The 21,288-nt window shown below is 38.4% G+C and overlaps 1 protein-coding gene across 1 annotated transcript in view; it reads right to left on the minus strand.

Annotated features, from left to right (window-relative positions):
* Window positions 1-21,288, minus strand: part of RYR2 (ryanodine receptor 2) — a 528,108-nt gene that overhangs the window by 90,621 nt on the left and 416,199 nt on the right. The window contains exons 72-79 of the mRNA XM_008689669.1: window positions 14,800-14,970; window positions 13,650-13,709; window positions 10,968-11,102; window positions 7,972-8,016; window positions 7,110-7,222; window positions 4,589-4,685; window positions 2,868-2,971; window positions 1,282-1,333 (exon numbers count right to left, since the gene is read on the minus strand). Of these exons, the coding sequence (XP_008687891.1) occupies window positions 1,282-1,333; window positions 2,868-2,971; window positions 4,589-4,685; window positions 7,110-7,222; window positions 7,972-8,016; window positions 10,968-11,102; window positions 13,650-13,709; window positions 14,800-14,970 (777 nt within the window). The remainder of the gene's footprint in view (window positions 1-1,281; window positions 1,334-2,867; window positions 2,972-4,588; window positions 4,686-7,109; window positions 7,223-7,971; window positions 8,017-10,967; window positions 11,103-13,649; window positions 13,710-14,799; window positions 14,971-21,288) is intronic.

A 21,288-nucleotide genomic window follows, 5' to 3' on the forward strand; every position in this document is an offset into this window, starting at 1 on the left:
AAGTTCTCCCCCCACCCCCTTTCTTTATGGGTTCCTTTTCTTCTTATCATCTCTTATATACCCATGTCCTTAGAGGTGTGGTCGTGGGCCTTTCCTTCTCAAGATGCTTTCTCTGCCTGGGGCAAGACTATCCACTCATCTGCCTTCAATTCCCTTCAAATGTGGAAAAATCCCAAGTCTGTATTTATAAGATATCCCTGAGATGCTGAATGTTAGACAGGAATGCCTCATCACATATCTGACCTCTCCACTGCGTTGGCTCACAGGCATTTTTTTTTTAAGATTTTATTTATTTATTCGATAGAGATAGAGACAGCCAATGAGAGAGGGAACACAAGCAGGGGGAGTGGGAGAGGAAGAAGCAGGCTCATAGCGGAGGAGCCTGATGTGGGGCTTGATCCCATAACGCCGGGATCACGCCCTGAGCCGAAGGCAGACGCTTAACCGCTGTGTCACCCAGGCGCCCCTCACAGGCATTTTTAACTAACATGTCCAAAGTGCAATTTGCCATCTCTCCCCTTCATTTCAGGCCTGCAATTCTTCTAGGGCTCCCCATCTCAGTGTCTGGCACCACTATGTACCCAGTCGCCCTCATCAGAGGCTTCAGAGACACCCGACTCCTCTTTTAAACTCATCACCTCGTTCACCCTCCTCTGATGAGATATAAATGAAATAAACACTCAGGACATACAAGCTGTTCCTATTTTTGCATGGTCCACTCGTCATTAGGCAGTCGAGGACTTCCTTAAGCCTTAGCCTAAGCAACCCTCACTACTCTCCGGTGTGACCTCGTCCCTGTACCCCTAATAGTGCCTCTTGGCAGAGCTTTTGCAATCACCTATTTAAATTTTGTCTTCTCCATCAGACTATAAACTCCAGGAAGAGTGTGTGCATTTCCTTCTTATTCGCTGTGTTACCTCCAATACTTTGATGCCCCATGAGTATTTGTTAAATGAATGAACAAATGTTTGGAAAATTAACAAGCTCCCCATAAATAAAATATTAAGAGAGCAAACAATGATTACCTGTCAAGGAAGTCAGAACAGAGACTCATGCAACAAGTGGAAAATTAAGATTAATACCCCTTAGATTTCAGAGACTCATGCAACAAGTGGAAAATTAAGATTAATACCCCTTAGATTTCTAAGATTTAACAGTATTTTATTTGGAATATATATTTGGAAGATATACTTGGAAATATATAGATTCTTTATCCTTTGTCAGATGAAAATGATTTTCCTTTATTAAAATAAACATTAAAATCAAGATATATTTACCTACCTTTGCCATAATATCTGCATAAGCCATGTATAAAAAATCTTCCTCCAGTTTGCTATGAAAAACAAGAAGAAAACCTGAGTTTTTAAGTATAAGGCTAGTCATAAGGCTAGTCATATGCAAAACAGTCATCACTGTATTAAATAACCTTTATTTTTCAGCCAGTATGCCTTTTTCAAATGAAATAAACACAAAACCTAGGCAAAGTCATCATTCAAAAATATGGTAGAATCAGACAGCAAAGATATCAGGCCTAAACAGTTGACCCATCTTACCTTCCAGAAGAAGGCTTCAAGTCTCACAAAATAAATGGTCTATTGATTTACACACAAATATAAGAGCTCTGATTTTCTTGAAACTACACAAGCTGAAACAAGCAAGTTTAAATGAGGTAGGGGCTTTTGACAGCAGAAGTGATATTTGACATTTGATGGAAAGACTCCCCAAATTACTACGCTACTACACTGTTCAAAAATACAATAGTCATAGTGATTCTTAAAAATTAAGAAATATGTTTAACAGCTTCTTCTTAAGAAGTATGGAAACCATGAATCCATGAAGAAAGGTTTCCATCCAAAAATACCTAATATTTGCAAAGTTATTTTAGAAATTCAAAGGTTCAGCCATCAGAAAAATTCACTCATGAAAATACCTCATTACCTGACAATGCCAGACAGAGGGTTGCTCTATGCTTAGGGATGAGATGATTTTGTTAGTTAGGAAATAATAAGAGAGAGAGAGAGACATTGTGAGAGAAGGATGGATCACATTGGCTACGAGGCAGAAATGTGCATTATTGTGGCATGAGTAGAGGTCAAATGAACTTGTCTACACTCTCAAAAGACTCATGAGGATTGGACTGATCATTACATTATCTTCCAGCTTCTGTAGGAATGAGTGAAGCCCAGGGCAAAGTAGGCTCCCTTCTGCATGGCACAGAGGCAGAGAAATGTTTTATAACCTCTGAAAGGTTTCACCCACAGAATCTCTGCAGTGCTCCCTATTATGAGCAAATGCTAAGCCCATCTGAGGACACAGAGGTTTAACTACACAGAGGTTCGGCCTTTCTGGCTTTGGCGAATTCATCTAAATAAGACTGTAGAAGCCACAGAAAATGGAGAATGCCCTTAAAATAGACCTCAAAGAAACTTCTGTTGAGATGATGGCTTACCCACCTCCTAAAGGTTTCCTGAGACCCACCGCACAATGGAGACACAATCTACCCAGAATATTTGGGTCACCATTGGCCTCCACACATTTTTTCAGACTGGAATTTGCTCTGGGCTCCTCAGTTTTATTTATAAAGGCCATTTGTGATAAAGAAAAATAAATCATAAGATTCAGGATCAACTGCATCAGCTAATGACAAAATTGTTACCCAAACTGGAGCTTATAGGTAGACATTAAAGCCTGAACTTGAATGAATGTTGGTCCCCAGGTGTATGGCAGACTGGTCTTATCTCGGGACAATTCTCTCTCCTAACAAGAACAAGATGAAATTGCAACATGAATGTGTGAACCACAAGATACTCAGACATGGGTTTCTTTATCTGTTCTTCCTATGCTCACACGAACCCTCCCAACCATACCATTTCTCTGTTAAAGCTGTTCGACTAAACAGAAGGATGAGCTGATGGAGGGGATCAACTCTCTTCGTGCCTTCCTCTTCTTCTGGAGGGTCGGCTCCAGGCTTCTACAAAAAAAGCCACATTGATAAAATTTCACATTAAATGAAATGTGCACACAAACCCAGAAGTAATATGAGGCTCGGAAGAATGACTCAAAAGAAAGCCATTTTCTTCCTGCTCTGGTGTGTGTGTGTGTGTGTGTGTGTGTGTGCATGTGTGTGTGTGTGTGTTTTACATGCATTGTGCATGCACGCATGTCTGTGTGTTACATTAATCAATGTGAAACTATGCAGCTTAAAAAATAGATATTTAATAATTGGACCAAAAAACACTGTGAGCAAGGATGACTCACATCATTTAAAAATTCTGAATGCTATTCTCAGAAGCAGATTCACAGCTGGGAGTGTATTTGGTACAGCGATTTCAGCTTTAGGGAGTGCTCAATTTACAAAGAATTCCAATAAAATCCTAAGTCACTCCAAGTATAAACATTTAGTTCACAGAGCAGTGAAAACTGATTATTACTAAAAGAAACATTTTCCTTGCCTATGCAAACAATGGCAGGTAAAGAATGCTAAATGACTTCATGCTTGAGCCACTTACACATTTTTTATTTTCAGTTACTTTAAACTTAAAAAGAATAATTTTGTACTGTTAGACCTTTTAACATGAGGAAGAGTATTAAGCATTTTACTCAATGTAGAATTAATCGTGACTGTTTGTTGAATGGTTTAATGACTTTTATATCTCCATTGCCTTACCCATTCAGACTGATTTTTTTCTCTGCATAAAAGATCTTCTTTTCCTGGATTTATGGTTTAATATTGTAGATACAGGGTAAATTTCTACAAGATATCTAATATTCTATGGGTTGTTTTGGTTCTAAAGACAAACTGAATTCACTTAAAATATATGGAGATAATCAAGATCAAGCTTTCATGAATTATATCAGTTTATCCAATATTCCCTGATAACTTGTGAATTAAAAAAATAACTTTTAGAGAAGAGGTCTTTAACTTGGGAATCATGAAGGCTCCAAAAAGTCTGCAAAATTCTACCTGACCATATGCTTATAAATTTTCCTGAGAAGATGGCTTTTATCAGGTTTTTAGCAGGTCTGCAACTTAGAAAAGATTAAGACGATGGCTTCCCAGAGTGCTCTGCTCTCAATACAAGAGCATCGTTGCCAGCACAGCATGGTGGGACCAAAAATCTGCTTGCCATCTACTACATTTACCATGACTTCCTGTTCTTGTATCCAGTCTATCACTCTCTTTCCTGAGTGTTTATAAAAAACAGCTACTTTTCATTGGCTTTTGTTAACCTGCACTTATGTTTGGTGAATAACTCCATTATGGTTCAGCTTTTATAGGTCTATACTAGTTCTGAGGTGGTTAAAGGGGCTTTGAGGAAGAATTTAAAAGAATAATGGAATCAACATTTGGTTAATAATAAACTTCTACCATTCAGCTTAACTTCTGAATTGCATGATGTTGAAGACATCTCCTTGAAAGAAGGATAAAATTTTCCCTAGACGCTGAATGCAATGACAAGAATAAGCTTCCCAGGACGAATGCACTACAATGACATTTTCTCTTTGATATAATATGATAAGTGCTCACACCAATATTAGTCCACCAAACCCAAACCCTCTTTCATCTTATAACCCCATTAAAACATACTGCTAAATCTTCTATCAGTTTATCTTCAAAATAGTGTTCTTCTGTTTCAATCCAAGACTTTTCATATCCCTGAAGAAAGAGATTGACAGCCCGATGCCTAAAAGATAAGAACAATTCCAAACAAAGAATTTTTAAAAATACATTGGAAAAGTATTCTAGTGCTGTGTCACTGGACTCTCCATGCACTAAAAAAGATAAAACAATACATTTCCTACTCGTGACTGACTTACATTTAAATGCTGGCTCTGCCATTTCTAAGCTTCATAACACTGGCCAAGTTATTAACTTTACCAACTTTCACTTTTTCCATTGATAAAACTAGGAGAACCCCATCTGCACTTCAGTTTTGTAAGAAGTAAAAGGAAATAAACAATGTAAAGCACGTTTGGGTAGATAGATGGTCATTAAGGGGTGGCTATTATGACATAAGGTGGCTCTGGATAAACCATGTAATAAACATTAATAAAGGAATTATTCAGTGTTTGGGTTAACATTAGATACAGGCCCTGAGGATTGCAAAACAAAATGTACTATGTGAACTTAATAGGAGTATGTATCCAAAGACTACACCCTAGAACACTGAAGATAAATGGTTGCCTATGAAATAAAAGAGCACCGAATACTAAAAGAATCAATAAACTCATCATGAAGTTGATGAACGGTACGGATAAGACTCCACCATAAGAAAGTATAAAAGAAAGTCATGACCATAAGGAAACATCATGAGAGAATATCAGAAGTGTTAAAAGGAGACCTGCTATCATGGGATGGAAAGCTGAGCCTAGCAGTACTAATAATGGTGGGCTATGGGGTCATGAAACATATGGTCAGATAGGTTTATGAAGGGCCTGGAAAACCAACGGGAGGAACTGACGATGCCCCTGGAACTGCTAGAAATCGCCGTAAAGTCCTGTGCATGAAACAGTCATGACAAAAGATGGGCTCAGCCTTCCTGGGACAGCAGAGTCACCTGAGCAGCTTTGCACAAGACACTTGCTAAACACTCAGAGAAATGCTGACTCAATAGGTTGAAGCTTGGGCGCTTCTGCAATGAATTTGAGTGTATTTCCCCAGAACACCAGGTTTGAGAACCACCGTAAAAAGGGATACAATTTTGAAAAGGTTTTATCAGAGACAGTGGATCAGCAGACTCTGTGACTTCGGGGAAATAAGCTCGGAATCTGCTGCCATCAACCTGACAAGAGGCAATAAACAAGTGAGCTGAAGAGGTGGTCATAAAGGGAAGAGAGGCCATGTGAAACAGATCAAAGAAAAATCTGGCGGAACTTGGAGCATGACTGGATAGGAGTGACCAGAAAAGGAATAAGAGTATGAATTCGAGGTTAATGTTCTATTGACTAACTGGTGACACCATAATGGAGTCAGAGAATTAAAAGGAGCAGGTGGTGTGAGGGAAAATTCATGTATTTTCATACTCAGTGAGTGTGCCAGGGCAAGGAATCCAGCTGGCTTAGTGAAATGGGATTGTGTGAAGTTTCTTTGCTTTGTTTGGGGGGGGTGGAGCAGGGGTATTTTCATTTTGTTTTAATCCCCGACTCATTTATTTATTCAAATATATACTGAAAGTCAGTGTTCTAGGTGCTGAGGATATAAAATTGAACACAACTCTAAAGGATCTCAAAGTCTGAATCAGAGGGACAGACAGGCCCAACACTCCAGGAACCTGCCCACAGCTAGAGGTCTGGAAAAGCATCCTAGAAACAAAGAGGAGAAGGGTTCCATCTGCAAGGAGTGGAAGGGCATGGTTTGGCCAGATGTTCCAAAAAAGAGATGCCGCTGAGCTGAGTCCTGTTTGGCAGATGTGGGGGTGAGGCCCATGATACAAAGCTCTGAGTGGAAAGCACAGTTTCTTGGGAAAACTACAAGGAGGCTGAACTGGTACCTCGGCCATGGAGCCAGACTCAAATGTACCAGGTTGTTTCTCTATTAACAAGTACGCTCACTATAAGAGAAGGTGTGGGGTCTGTTAAAGGCACTGACATTATTCCCATGAACTAGTTCCATATCGGTTCTTCTCCCCAAGATGGACAATCCCAAAAAATAATACACAACAATTAACATGTATAGTGTTAAGTTCCGCTCTAAGCACCCTCAACCCATTAAGTCATCTGACCAAGTGCAAGAGGCAAATCTCATCATGGTACACATGAGGAAACCTGAACAGTCAGGTAAGAAACTGACCAATGTCAGGCCGCTATCAGCTGAGATGCCAGAATTCAAATCAAGGCAGTCTGAGCTCCTCATTACCCCACCCTGACTCACATAGGTGAGCAGATTTTCCTTGGTATTTACGAGAATTTCACAATCACACTGTAGACCACAGTCCATTGGGAACACACAACGAAGGAAAACAAACTCAAGTATTACACAGAAGAACCAAGGCATCGCTTCTGTCTGTCCCTCAGACTATTGTACTCATATTAAAATAGACACTATACTCCTACTGCTTAGTAGGGAAAAAAATAACTTTAATGTATTACAGACATTAAAAAAGTCTGACCTTGGCAGATTGTATAAAGGAGCCATCCTGAAGCAGGCAACCACTGCCCTCTTCCTCTGCTTGGACAACAGCTTGTGCCATACTGCCTTCTTCGATCTCTGTGGGTGCTCCACCTGAGGTAAAACGATGCCCAAAATTTTTAAATATTTAAACCCCAAACTACCCTCCAAAATATAGTATTAAAAACCTGTGCCTTTTAGATTAAAAACTTTTGGAACTTCAATTCCAAAAGTACCTTACAAGTATTAGGGAAAAACCCATGTCCTAGAAGTAACCCAATGCTAAACTGGAAATAGGTTTGAATGTTTCAGATTTTCTTTAGTCAAAATATAGTATTTCCCCAGTAGTGTGTACTTTAGAAGCTATGTCATCTCTAAAAACCAAGGAAATATAGGACCATTTTACATAAAGTCATGTTTTCAGAATTTGGTTATGGTGCCAAAACATATTTTTCGTCTATATGAAAAATTAACCTATTCTTATTTATGTATCCATTTTAACAAATTTTATCCTAAGCGTTACAGCAGTCAACACGAATAGAGGCAGACACAGAAAATTCTACTGAAAATTCAACTGTTCCTTAATATAATAGGATGGAAAGAAGATGACAAGGCTTCGAACACATTACTAGGAATGAAGTAAAGAATTAAATTTTACAAAAATGTTAAAATACGTAATTATTTTGTTAGAGAGGGACAAATGAGAATTCAAAGTTGCAGTAAATGAGGCAAGCAAGCTATTTATTTAGCTAATGGTGTTTGGAGCTCTAAGACGAAAAAGAGATTAATTATAAGTATTAGAGAGAAAAAAAACCCCAACATGTAATTCTAAATTAATTAGTAGTCTCTAGGTAATTGAACACTGTACTTCCCAGACTGTAATATCTCCGGCGCATACATGTAGATTTCTGGAAGAAATAAAAATGTTACGTTAGCTAAAATAAATAAAAATAAAGTCTATTATCCTTTGCAGTAAAGGGTCAAAATATGAATGTCATAATGCCTGAAGAAAACATTAACAATGTCTGGACTACAGTGGTTTTGAACTTGTATAATTGGAAAACACTTATTTCTGTGATGGTCATCCCTCCACACTTTCTGATAAGTGTCCACTTCAGTTTTCCTCTGGATGATTGTGTTAAGTGAATCGAGGGTAGTACTGGTCAACTAGATCCAATGCATTCAAGTTCCATGTTGAGACCCAGGCTGTATGCACCAGCTCTTTGTGGGAATCAGCATTCTGATCAGCATGGGTGACAGTCAACAATCACAATAAAGTACCAAAGCACTGAAGATCCAGTAGCGAACATGGTAGAAAAGGTGTCTGCCATCAGGAAACTTACCACTTGGCAGAGCATTTTATTATACATGAGAAGTCCCAGAACAGAGAGGTTTCTTCTAACTGTCCGAATGCCAGGAGGTGCTGATGTGTCAGTGGGGCTCGAGTTTGAGTACTAGGAAATTGCACGGGGACAGGTTACTCTCATGGGACCAATGACCAGATGGGCAGTATAAAATATACAATTGCAAAGGTTGCTGATACCAGAGATAAGTTAAATCAAGTATCTGCTATGCACCCATTATTTTGGCACTGAGTTTAGCAAGTGAAGATATTCTTTGCAAGCTACTCTATGACCAAGTGACTACTTAACGTTATAATAGAGGTGCTGAAGGCATGAAATCCTCTTGTGGCCCATCTTTCACTCTTTTCTAGTCTTTGATAATTGATGATTTCTCCTTACTCATATTCTTAACAAAGTGAATAGTTGACCGTAACTAAAATCTGACCCACTTACCTTTTGCTAGAAAATTCCTTTAAGATCACAGGGATCACCTACTTGGCAACTAGATTAAGTCTGGACTCCTTTTAGAATCTATTGAGCACATTTTGTATCCTGGCATGTCTGTATCATCACATCTTCATCTATTTATGTGTCCACATGCTCTACTAAATGGCATGACCTAACTTGAGTAGAGAGACAGCGTTCGATCCCTGGAATCTACAGAGTTAAAGGCTGCCATACGGTCATGCATGCAATAAATGTTCACGGAGGGAATGGCTCCATCATAAAATGAATCTCACTACTTTACAGGTCACTTCGTTCATTACAATTGAATCCAGTCATCAATAGAATAAAACATCATCAGATTTCAATAAGCTTCATTTAACGTATCTAAGATTCATTAAAAAATCCAGACATGAAAACTAGGAAGAATTAAAACCTTACAGTATGGGGCAACTGGGTGGCTCAGTTGGTTGAGCATCTGACTGGATTTCCTCTCAGGGTCATGAGATCGAGCCCTGCATCAGGCTCTATGCTGGGTGTGGAGCCTGCTTGGGATTCTCTCTCTGCCTCTTCCTTTGCCCATCCCCCACCCTCTCTAAAAAAATTTAAAACAACAACAACAACAAAACAAATCTATGGTAGTGTATTGCTGCCAGAAATAATTCTCTGGTACACATTAAATAGACATTTAATAGTCTTCTTGAATATGTATAAAATTCTGGAAAAACAACTCTATGACTTTATATGTTATCAAAATTTCATTACCTTAAATCTTTTCATCTGCTGAGTGATAATTTGTACTTATTTAATATTTCATGAAAATATTATGGAAATACTTAGGGGAATATTAAGTTTCCTAAATTTTTTTTATATATTAATATTGTGGTGTTACACAATGTAAATACAAGTCAATAGCCACGTGGTTTAAGGGTATGCCAGTTAAATCTCATCAGGTGCAGTGATAAACGGCATGGCATGGGAGAAGTTATTAATGTTTGAGGGGCACTTGAGTAAGCAAGAAGGAAAATAAGAGGGTACAACATTAGGTGATATCCTTAGGTTATTTAACTGGTTGAGTCAGGGATAAGAGATCACCAGATGATATAAGATAGGAATCAAAGAAAAATGTTTTTTATTGTTATGCCAATATGGTCTGCAAAACATTTGGGTGACAAAGTTCCTGAGAGGACATATGCCCTTTTACTATTTTATATTTGTTGTAAAATGAGAGACCTGCCATGTCATGTGAGGCCTATCATGAAGGCCCAAGGACAGATCACACTGGTGGGGTCACACTGAGCTCCCTCACTTGGTGTCATTTTGCTGAATGGACCTCATGAGAAATAGGGATGATGTCTCCGTATTGCAGATATTTTACCTAAACCAGAAGATTCCTTACACAAAAATATAACCCACAGGTGGATAACGTTTCAAATATTATTGGTTTGAGAACTGCTGAATAATGAATAAGGAAATCAAACACATAGTGAACTTCGTAGTTTAGAAGTAGGATACAACTGAGTAATTATATAAAAACACTATTCTCACATAGTTTTAATATCAATGCACTGCTCTGCTCTAAATGTAATTTATTGCTGATCCTGGAGCAAATTAACTCAAAAATATCTCTAATAAAAGGAAAGGTGAAGCAAATGACCAAAGAAATTCAAATATTAAACTAGTGAAAGAATCCCAAACGTGTTGTTATGAGCAGTAATAAAAAATGATACGTAGAACATGCAATCAGGTAACTGCTGAAATTTTTGTTAGAATGACTTAAAATTAAGTATATAATCCTATTTATCTGTATAATTACAGAAATATTTTTAGAAAAAAAACAATAAAACAAAGGCCATGATATCCCAAAATACATTAGCTATATAGAGCTGTAAAAATTAGAAGCTTGGAAATTTTGCTTATTAGATATATGCACTCCTGAATCATATATCCTGTATAACGAATATGCTGAACATATATGTTTTTTGGCCCAGAGCTATCAATTAACACACATTGTCTTTAAAATGCTCTTACATGGTTAAGGCAAATACAATGGAATCAATGCAGAATCTAACCTGCTCGAGATGAAAAAGCACATTTGCTATGTCTAATACTCTTTCCACAGTCTTCTCCGGATCTGATGTATCTTCAGTCCTGTTTGGTAAGTCTTTGTAAAGAGCCATTTGCCATCTGATAGCAGGATCCTCCAACTGCAGGAAGAAGGGAAAAGTTTCAAAAATACAAGGTTATGACTTAAAGAGGGGAAGACCACTTTATTGAGTGTAGCCCAGTATCAAAACTCTGTGCAGAGATCAGGGCAGAGAATGAGCTCGGACTCACAAAATTAATCATCTAGTGGAGAAGACAGAAATTAAATATGTACAATTGTGCTGCAGGCTACTCAAGAGAAATAGAAGGTATCGTGAGCTTCAAGCTAACCTGCTGGTGGTTTGTAAGGTTCCCCTGGACAAGGGAAGTTTTGCCTAAGATGTAAGGATGAGCTGGACAGAGTCAAGGCAAGGAAGCAGACAAAGCAATCTTCTAACTTTCTCTTCCCGTTTCACAAACACTGAAAGATCTACATACTTACTTTCACAGGCAATGATATGGGATCACACTTATCTATAAATATAAGGACTCTACAGCCGAGCTTCGTCTCACTGAAACAAAGATATCAATATAAACCGAGGGAGGGCTAATAAAATCATATTCTATAATAAAGGAGTCTTTTTAATACTGTCAAATATCCTGAGTGGGAGATATAACTGAATTCTGTATGTTTTTGAGAAAGATTATTATAAAATCATAGAAACTGAAAAATATAAGCATGCTTACAAGGAATAGATCACATTACTTCAAAGAAATAATATAGAAACAACTATGTCATTAAAAACAGACAAAGCAATCTCCTTATATTCCTCTTCCCCTTTCAAATTTCCATTAAGAATGGGAGACCAAGGGCAATGAAGCAGAAGTAAATGGACAACATCCGAAACTGCAGAACTCCTAGTCTGAGAAAGCATAGTTAGAAATGTGAAAAATAACTTTCACCTAGAGGCGAACACAGAGTTTTGCACACTGAATGACTTGTAAACACCATTTGTCCTTTGATAAAACGAAATGTTTTTCCTCCATATACTTTTTCATCTGAGGACTGTGTTTGGTCCTTCTAGATTTTAATACACATGTTTACTTGTACTTGGCTAAATGAGCAGATCTTTATTCTTTCTAATATAAAATTACCCCTTCTGGCTCCCAGGATTACCAGTCCTACAATCTCAAAACAATATATTTGCGAAGGTGTTCGGCACGAAAGAATTCATCTTCGGTTAAGTCTGTACGGCCCCGTGATACGTGTGCCTACCTCACAGCACAGCAAGGATAAACTGAAATGCCAAAAAGAAAATCTATGTATTCATTACCACTTTATTTCCAGGTCTCAGTCATTTGGAGGTGAAATGCTGATTAGAAACGTGTTTCCTACTCTGCTCTCCTCTTTTTTCCTGACGCCCCAGTACACAATATAAATTGTCCAGAGTACTCCTAAGTAACCTCTAGAATATAATGGAAGAATTTCCTTCTGCTTCTTCAAAACAACCTTTTTCATTTGATTATTTACCGAGAGAACCTTCCTTAATCACTACTCAGTAGTGATTGTCCTAAACCATGGTTCTCAAAGCGCGGTCTTGAGTCCCCATGGAGACCCTTTCAAGGACTACATGATCTCCGCAAACACCCATGTATGTAGCATAAACCCTTCCCTTGAGGTTTAGCTGCAAGCTTTATTAGTACATTTTAAAATGTTCAAAACCTTTTTGCTATCTGAAAAGGGATCACGCTCTAATGGGAATTCATCTCCTGTTCTGGACAAGTTTATAACTAAATGTATGACTGAGTACATACTCATCAAAGTGCCCATGAAATTTGTCCTAAATCAATATTTGTTTCTTGTGAATACTGGAAAGGCACGTCTCACCTTTATCATACTGTAGTCCTCGGTGTTAAAAGAAAAAGAATATGGTTTTGATCTTGGAAAGGAACAGTTGAGTACCCAGAAAAGCAAACGTCATACTGTAGTCACTACTTTTTGACATTTGGACATTTTCATAATTGAGAAAATTCTCCAGGAGGGACACCAGAATGGAAGCAAATATAATAAACTGCTAGACTTCTTACACTGCATAGTGGATTCCATAAACAAATGAACAATTTATCTCCTAGTAAAAAATTTCCAAATAATAGTAAATGCTCACTGGACTATGAAACATACTTCCAGCAATTTTTTTAACCCAACATTAATAAGTAGCTGTTCTCATGATTTCTATTCATGTTTTCCTTCACTTCCCTAGGTAAATTCATTTATTCCTAACACAGTAAGTCTTAATATCTCCTACGTACTAATGACTCTGAAGTACGCATATTTAGTTTCTGGTCACTAGATGTAAAAGTTCAAATTCTTGTGGACATCTGTCTCCATGTCCCAAAAGTCCTCAAACACCTAAGGAAGGAAATTTCCAAACTTTATTTCAAATGGTGACATATTTTCTTCAAATTATGAGAATCTTCAATGATTTACTTTAAAAATCCATCATTTCTTATCTTGAGAGTCTTTAATACCGAAAGATTTGCAAGTAGAATAAAGACTGATTAAAATAATGTATTTCCACGTTAACTGCTAAAGTAACATTATTTGTAGTACTATTCTAAAGAGAGATTAACTAATTCATAAATACTAAATGTGCTTAAATCTGGCTTACCTTGCCTTGTAAGTGAATATTACTGCGAATTATATCTCGTACTTCATCCTCCGTGTCTTTCTGTCAAGAAATAAATGTTACCTAAAAGAAGTCTTACAATGCATCAACTGTCACAACAGAAATAACTCTAACCTCTTTTGTAATAGTGTATATGTCTGAATAAACATATTTACAGGATTTAAATACATATCATCTGGGGGGTTCTTTTTCAGATCATTTCTTGATACTGCTGTGACTAGAAACATGGTAACAACCTACTTTAATTCTATAGTAAGTGCCTTATGACTCAGTGGAACAGAATTTCCAGTTCACAAGAAGTGGGGCAGACATAGGCTCCCCTTGGGTTCAAACAGAAGTCTGTCTCCATCATTCGCTGAAATCTCCACCAAGGAATTTTGGCACTTAATGATATCCCCCAAGACCCAGTAATAACAAGGAGTGTATCCTGAGAATCAAATACTAGAACCGTCCACAGAAATGCATCCATGCAGCCCACTCCGCTACAACCTCCCCACAATTTGGTTATCTCACGGTATCCAACTCTGGATACACAGAGAGGGCCTTCATTCAGTGTGGCAATAGGCAGAGACGAATATGCACTCCAATTTTCCTAAATATAAAATAGTAACCCCAGTGTCTATTTTTGTAAAATTGCATCTGCATGGCCATGAAGAGAAAGCACAGGGGCCCTAAAGAGATCTAGAGAACTTAAATTTTGAAGCTTGCAAAGGCAAAGAGCTGCTGATTTAAAAGTCAACACCGTACCCAACTACAATCAGCACAGATGATTCTTCTCACATTGAAAAATTACCCCTCAAAAATCTGAATAGACTTCTCATAACAAATTTTATTATAGAGGAGTTCATATGAAATTCTTTTTTTTTTTTCACTACCGGGAACTTGTTTGCATCTTTTCTCTTTGGTTCCTCAGTATTCCCTGAAGGTGACTAACATAATTTAGAAATAAAACACAGCCACAAAAAAATAGGCAGTCTCTGTATTTGAATGGTAAAGTCTATGCAGTGAAATGCTTAACAGAACATTTAATGCACATGAAATATTGACACAGAGCAGTGAGCAAAAGGAGTGTACACATTTGAGAGCGTGGAGGTCAAGCGATGGTCAGCACTGGTATGAACAGGAAACTTACCATACTGAATCGGTTTTTGGCCAGAGCAATGAGCTCCTGGTCCCCCGGGGCACAGATGTTCAACCCGATGGGCAGCAGTCGCTTCAGAGCTGCCACTATTAGAGAAGTCTGCATGGAGTACCGATCTCCTCTGCGCTTCATTTTCTTCCTTTCCTGGTCAGAAACAGCCGCCTACGGAACAAACCAAGGGCTGGACTCTGTGACTGCTTTTCTCCCATTCAGAACTATGAACCTCTTCTAACTTGACCAGGGTCCATCTTCCTTATTTTCTGTTGGTCCCTATTGTTGAGAATTCTTATCCTCTTTCCTTCTTAACATCTCTTGCTCATTTGCAAGTCCTACTTTCAGATTCCCAGGTCATGACAACTCACTGGTGTGCTTTCCATACCCTTTGAGAAGGAGAATGCACATGGCGATTTCAGAGGAGCAGATGGATATGTAAAAATCCATGGTCATTTCAAATATTGTATGTTTTATAGTTTTCTTTTTTTTTAAAGATTTTATTTATTTATTTGACAGATAGAGACAGCCAGTGAGAGAGGGAACACAAGCAGGGGGAGTGGGAGAGGAAGAAGCAGGCTCCTAGCGGAGGAGCCCGATGTGGGGCTCGATCCCAGAACACTGGGATCACGCCCTGATCAAGCTTAACGACTGAGCCACCCAGGCGCCCCTGTTTTATAGTTTTCAATGCTTATGAGGAACAATGTAAGAATATATGGTTTATTTTTGTTTTGACAGATGCTTGTTTTGAAATATAAACTCTCTCACACATGTACGTGGTATATATAAAACTATTATAAAATATATTAGCCTTTCATATAGTTTGCAGACTTGTCTCCCCAGGGCATTAACCCGTCTCCAGTGGGAACAGACGTAATATACTAATTGGTGCAACGTAAGTATTCAGGATTATCTCTGGATGACCTGCTTACATCTGAATACCGCCATGCTACTTCACGGTTCTTCCATATTTTTTTGTTAAATTTTATGTTCATGCCTCAGGGTCACTTTAAATGCAGAGTCTAATTTTCACTGGGTAATGAGTATTATTCTATTAGAAGGGCATACTTAAACATCAAAATTAAAATAATTGTCCCCTATGCACTTCCTTGTGCATGTTAAATTTCTTTGAAGCAATAAAACAGCGAAGATATTTTCAGGATAATGACATACTGTAATAGCTTTGGCCTACTGAGAAAAAAAAAAAAACAGAAGAGAATTTAATATACAAATGATTTGCTTTCCCCCAAAGAGACAAAAATCTATCACAACATGTAGTAAAGCAGTAAATAGCTGCCATCATAAAGTAATGGTAGCTTATATATTATATTATTAATATTATGTAATGTATTTACTATGGTATATATTATATCTTGATATATCAAACCTATAATATCTGAACTATAGCAATAAAAATTGTATTCACTTTCCAAACAGATGTACTTATAGCATGGATCCTGTTCTTATCTTTACCAATTTGTAAGAAATTATTTTCAGTAGAAAATAGTAGAAAAAACCCAATGAATAATTATTCTTACTATTACATTGATTAGCCCATAAAAAATGGATCAGTGGTTTTAAATGAGCTCTTTGCTAAAGGAAATGCAACCACAGTGATAAAAATAATTACCCAGATAAGGAACCAACATCCTAAAAAATTAAACAAATTGATACATATTATGCAAACATATTTCTATCCAATTCTGGTAGTTTCACTTCAGCAAAACAACAGCATACGATATGTTAATGTCTACATTTTGTTGGTGTTGCGGTTTTCTTTGATTTTAACTTGTAAAGTTCTTTTGGTTTTATGTCTATATAAGCACAAGGAGCTTTCACCTGGTTTGATATTTATAAATATTCAAGTGCCATGTAATAAAAATAATTAAAATCAACACTAAGGGCAACTACAAATCACTCAATTTTGAGAAGCATCAGATAAATAAATTCCTACTTGTACCACAGGAAATGTATAAACTGAAAAGAGAATTTGCTATATATTTGAACACTTACGAGTGATATGTCCACTTCTAGTATAAAGAAATTAAACCTACAAACAAACAAATATCCTCAAGTACATCTATGTCGGTTGGGTTTTTTCTCTCTTCAGTGCCCGTTTCCTCCCCAGACTACGGAGCTCTGTTAGGGCAGTGGTTACACCTGTTTTGTTCCTTTCCATCTATTCAGAACCAAGCACTTTGCCTTGCACATAGGAGCTGCTCAGTAATTTGAGCAGAACTGCCAAAGCCACTGGATTTGCATGATATTTCATTTTTGACCACTTCCTAACCTTTGAATCAGAGATGAACATCCAACAGCATGGTCAATATATGGGCATACTTAAAGAGGAAAGTAGGACAAACTGACCTCTGTCATCAATCAGTCTCTGTGTCTCTGTTTCTGTCTCTCTCACACACACAAAAAATAACTCTATCAATTTCACCTAAAATAATCTAAAGTTTAATCAGTATCAGGAAAAAAGGGAAGCATTTTCTAATATTCCTACACTGAAATAGCCTACCGAAACAAAAATCAGAGATATTTATTAATGGTTTTAAATGATATTTTAGATATATTAATTATAAAAATGAGGCTAATGATCAAAAAGACAACAGATAACAAATGGTGGCAAGGATGTGGAGAAAAGGAACCCTCTTACACTGTTGGTGGGAATGCAAACTGGTGCAGCCACTACGGAAAACAGTGTGGACGTTCCTAAAAAAGTTAAAAATAGACCTACTCTGTGATTCAGCAATTACACTGCCAGGTATTCATTCAAAGGAAATGAAAACAGGGCCTCAAAGAGATATGTGCACTCTCCTGTTCACTGCAGCATTATTTACAATAGCCAAGATACAGAAACAACCTATGAGTTCATGCATGGATATATACACACAGTGGAGTGTTATTCAACTGTGAGACAGACAGAAATCCTGCCACTGCAACAACAAGGGTGAACCTTGAGGGCATCGTGCTAAGTGAATAAGTTAGAGAAAGACAAATACCATATGATATGATATGATATCATATGTGGAATCTAAAAGAGCCAAACTGAGAAAAACAGAGAGCAGGTGGGGGTTTCCAGGGGCCAGGAAGTGGGGGGAATGGGGAGATGCTGATCAAAGGGTTTATACCTCCAGTTAAAAGATGAATAAGTTCTGGGGATCTCAGATACAGCAGAGTGATTAGAGTTAATGATACTATGTTATCGACTTGAAAGTTGTCAAGAGAATAGATCTTAAGTGTCCTCACCACAAAAAATGAATAGTAATTAATATGCCATGATGTGGGTGTTAACTAATGCTATGCTGATAATCAGGTTGCAATATAGAAATGTATCAAATCAATATGTTGTTGACTTGTTTACCTTACATTACATAATGTTATATGCCAATTGTATTTTAATAAAGCTGGGAAAAATAGTGGGCCTTTAAATAACTAAGGTCAGCTGTTACATTTCAACAGGAACTGAAATCTTAATACAAAATACAATATAATTCTATAGCACAATAGGCAAAACCCACTACTTTTTTCTCACATCAACAAACAGGATTTGTAATAGATGCTACCTGCATGTGTTTTTAAAACAAGTTATGAAATTAAAAACTTCAGCAATGCTAGCCATATAATGACACAATGTTATATACTTTGTACCAATGCAGCAGTGAGTCTGGAAAAACAACAGTAGAGTAAGACACACACAAATGCCCAGGTGAAGGACCGAATCTCAAACTCTTTAAATTCAAATTTTCACTTGATTTATCCATATTAATGAAGAAGCCATTATGCACCAAGCACTGCACTGAGCTTCAGAGTTACCAAGTCAATAAGACATGTTCCCTGTCTTTGTAGAACGTTCTGTCTAAAAGAAGTCACAGAGGGGCTGCACACAAGGGCCCAGGGCTCTGCTGGAAGCAAGGGCTCAGAGCAAGAGCAGGGGGCAGGAGGGGACAGGCTTCGCTGGAGGGAGGGCCCTTACCACCCTACATGTTAACAACTGGGGAAGTATACTAATAGCCCCTTGCTGCAGTCAGCAGCTGCCTTCCCCATGCTCCGGACAAAGGCACAGCTGGGCTGCCACACCGCACATGCGGGGTCAGCCTCTCCAAAGGGTGCCATGGCCAATCTCATACTCACTGGCCTCTCTCTGCCGTATAGACTATGTACATATTAAGTCAAAATGAGGTTCCCAATCCCAAATTACCATCATCCGAATTGGCCTGCTGGCTTCAGCTGTCTATGTCCATCGTTTACCTATAATCACCTATTTTCTGTCTTATCAAGTGTGGAAATGGTATGCCATACAAGAAGCAATCATCCCTGGTTGGACGTCTGGCTGAAGACTGATATAAGACAATTTGTTCTGTGGTTTATGTTTGGGTCTGAATCTCCATTCAAAAGAGTTCCTTTTTTCTTCTGGACTCTGGGGAATGGATCGATTGGTACTGTGATGTCTGTGGCAGACAGTTTGAGGCTTTGTCAGAGGAATCCCTGAAGCCTTCTGCATCATTCTGTTCTCAGCATTGCAGGGGGGGACACCTCCTGTCCATTTCAGCTTCGGATGTCAGACCTATGGCTGCCGTCTGTTACCCATTCTTGGCACTAGATCTGAACAGGACAGCCTCCTAGGAAAGATGTTACCCATCCCCTGACCACACCCACTTTCGGGTCCTTCATGCCATCTGGCCTTGGCAGAGCACCTCAACGACATTGATAAAAGTATAGTTATGATGCTACTTTGGCCAACACAGGGACTTCCAAATCTGTCCAAATGCTGGAACACAAGGACATCATGATTCCTTTGGTAAGACAATATAACATGTTGGTATATTGGATTTCATTATTTAAACTAGAAACATTACAACTAGGATAAAAGTTCATGGTACTTATGCGATATAAATTTCAAGCACATATGCAGACAAAACCAACAACACATCTTAAAAACAAGGAAGGAAAGCATGATCACTCATTTCTACAAACTTCGTCAAGGTCTCCTGGGTGGCTCAGTTGGTGAAGGGTCTGCCTTCTGCTCAGGTCATGATCTCAGGGTCTTGGGGTCGAGCCCCACATCGGGCTCCCTGCTCAGAAGGGAGTCTGCTTCTCCCTCTCCCTCTACCCTTCCCCCTGCTCCTGTTCTCTTTCTCAAATAAATAAATAAGATCTTTAAAAAAAATTAAAATAAATAAATAAATAAGTACTTCGTCAATATTGCTGTTACTTCCTATGTATCCTGTCTCAGAGTGTCAGCAGTCACATGGTAAAGAATTGGAAAGCTTTGAGAAAATGTAGCGCGTGGAGGGGGAACGGGGGCGGATATTAAGCTGCTTCTACCCATTACTTGGCATTTTCTCCCTGCAAATGGGAGTAAATGTCACTCTGACTCGGTCTGTACCAATACCCCTGTCTGGCTTCCAGGATACACAGCACGCTGAGTGTATGCTTTGAGGATCACTGGACTACAATGAGGAAAAAGGGAAGAGGATATCTGTGTAAGGAGAGTCAGAGCTCCTCAGCTCTAAAGACATTGCACTTATCGTGAGTTTCAGGATAGACCAGGATCATGCTCATCCTCTGAAATGAAACCCTGACCCATTTTGCTCTCTCTCTATGCCTTTGTTAATACAGTCCTAAGTTGACAACACGCTGTCAAAGCAGAGACATTCACTAACAGTCTTCAGTTCAAAACATCCACGAGACATGTATTCCTAGCACCGCACCTCATGACGCATCAGCTCGCTCTTCAGGCTAACTGGCAGACCCAAGGAGAGAACAGTTCTCATCTTTTATGTCTGTTTGCAGAGCACAGGCACATAAATAGCTTCTCAGGTGGACAGGTGTTCTAGGTATGCAAACCTTCAGCCAGGCTTAGCTTTTAGCTCATGTGTAGTGGTGTCAAATACTTGGCGTTTAAAACTCTAAACAAGACTAGGAGCATTGAGTGATGCTAGGCAGCTGTCCTCATGGCCACCAACGAAGCAGGCGACAGCTATTAGTCATTCCTGGGGTTCAGGGAAGTAGGTGTCCTTCCCACTTGAACTCTCTCGCATCATTGACAGAGTTGGTAGAGACTGATTTCCTTGTCCAGACGCACACTATTTTGCATCTCTGGCCATTCAGCAGGATACTTTCTATGTTACCCCCATGTAATATATTCATTTTCTTATTTAGTGGTAATTTGAATAATAAAGGTGTGAATTTTAAAGTGTTTTGAATGTTCTTCCCCTCCCCAACATGAGTGACAGAGAAAACAAAAATCTAGAGTCATGCACCCCATCTCATATGTGAGAACCCGGAATTCATGCATGTGGTTCTTAAATAGTGTTAACTAATTATTTGATGTTTACATATTTGGCACACATAAATGCACATATATTTAATATTGATGAATAGACGGTATTGATTAATTATATGTATATTACACTGACCTGCAAGAGAGAGAGAGAGAGAGAGAGTGTGTGTGTGTGTGTGTGTGTGTGTGTGTGTGTGTGT

Source organism: Ursus maritimus, unplaced genomic scaffold (genome assembly GCF_017311325.1).
Source record: "Ursus maritimus isolate PB19 unplaced genomic scaffold, ASM1731132v1 scaffold_7, whole genome shotgun sequence".
NCBI classification, from domain to species: domain Eukaryota; kingdom Metazoa; phylum Chordata; class Mammalia; order Carnivora; family Ursidae; genus Ursus; species Ursus maritimus.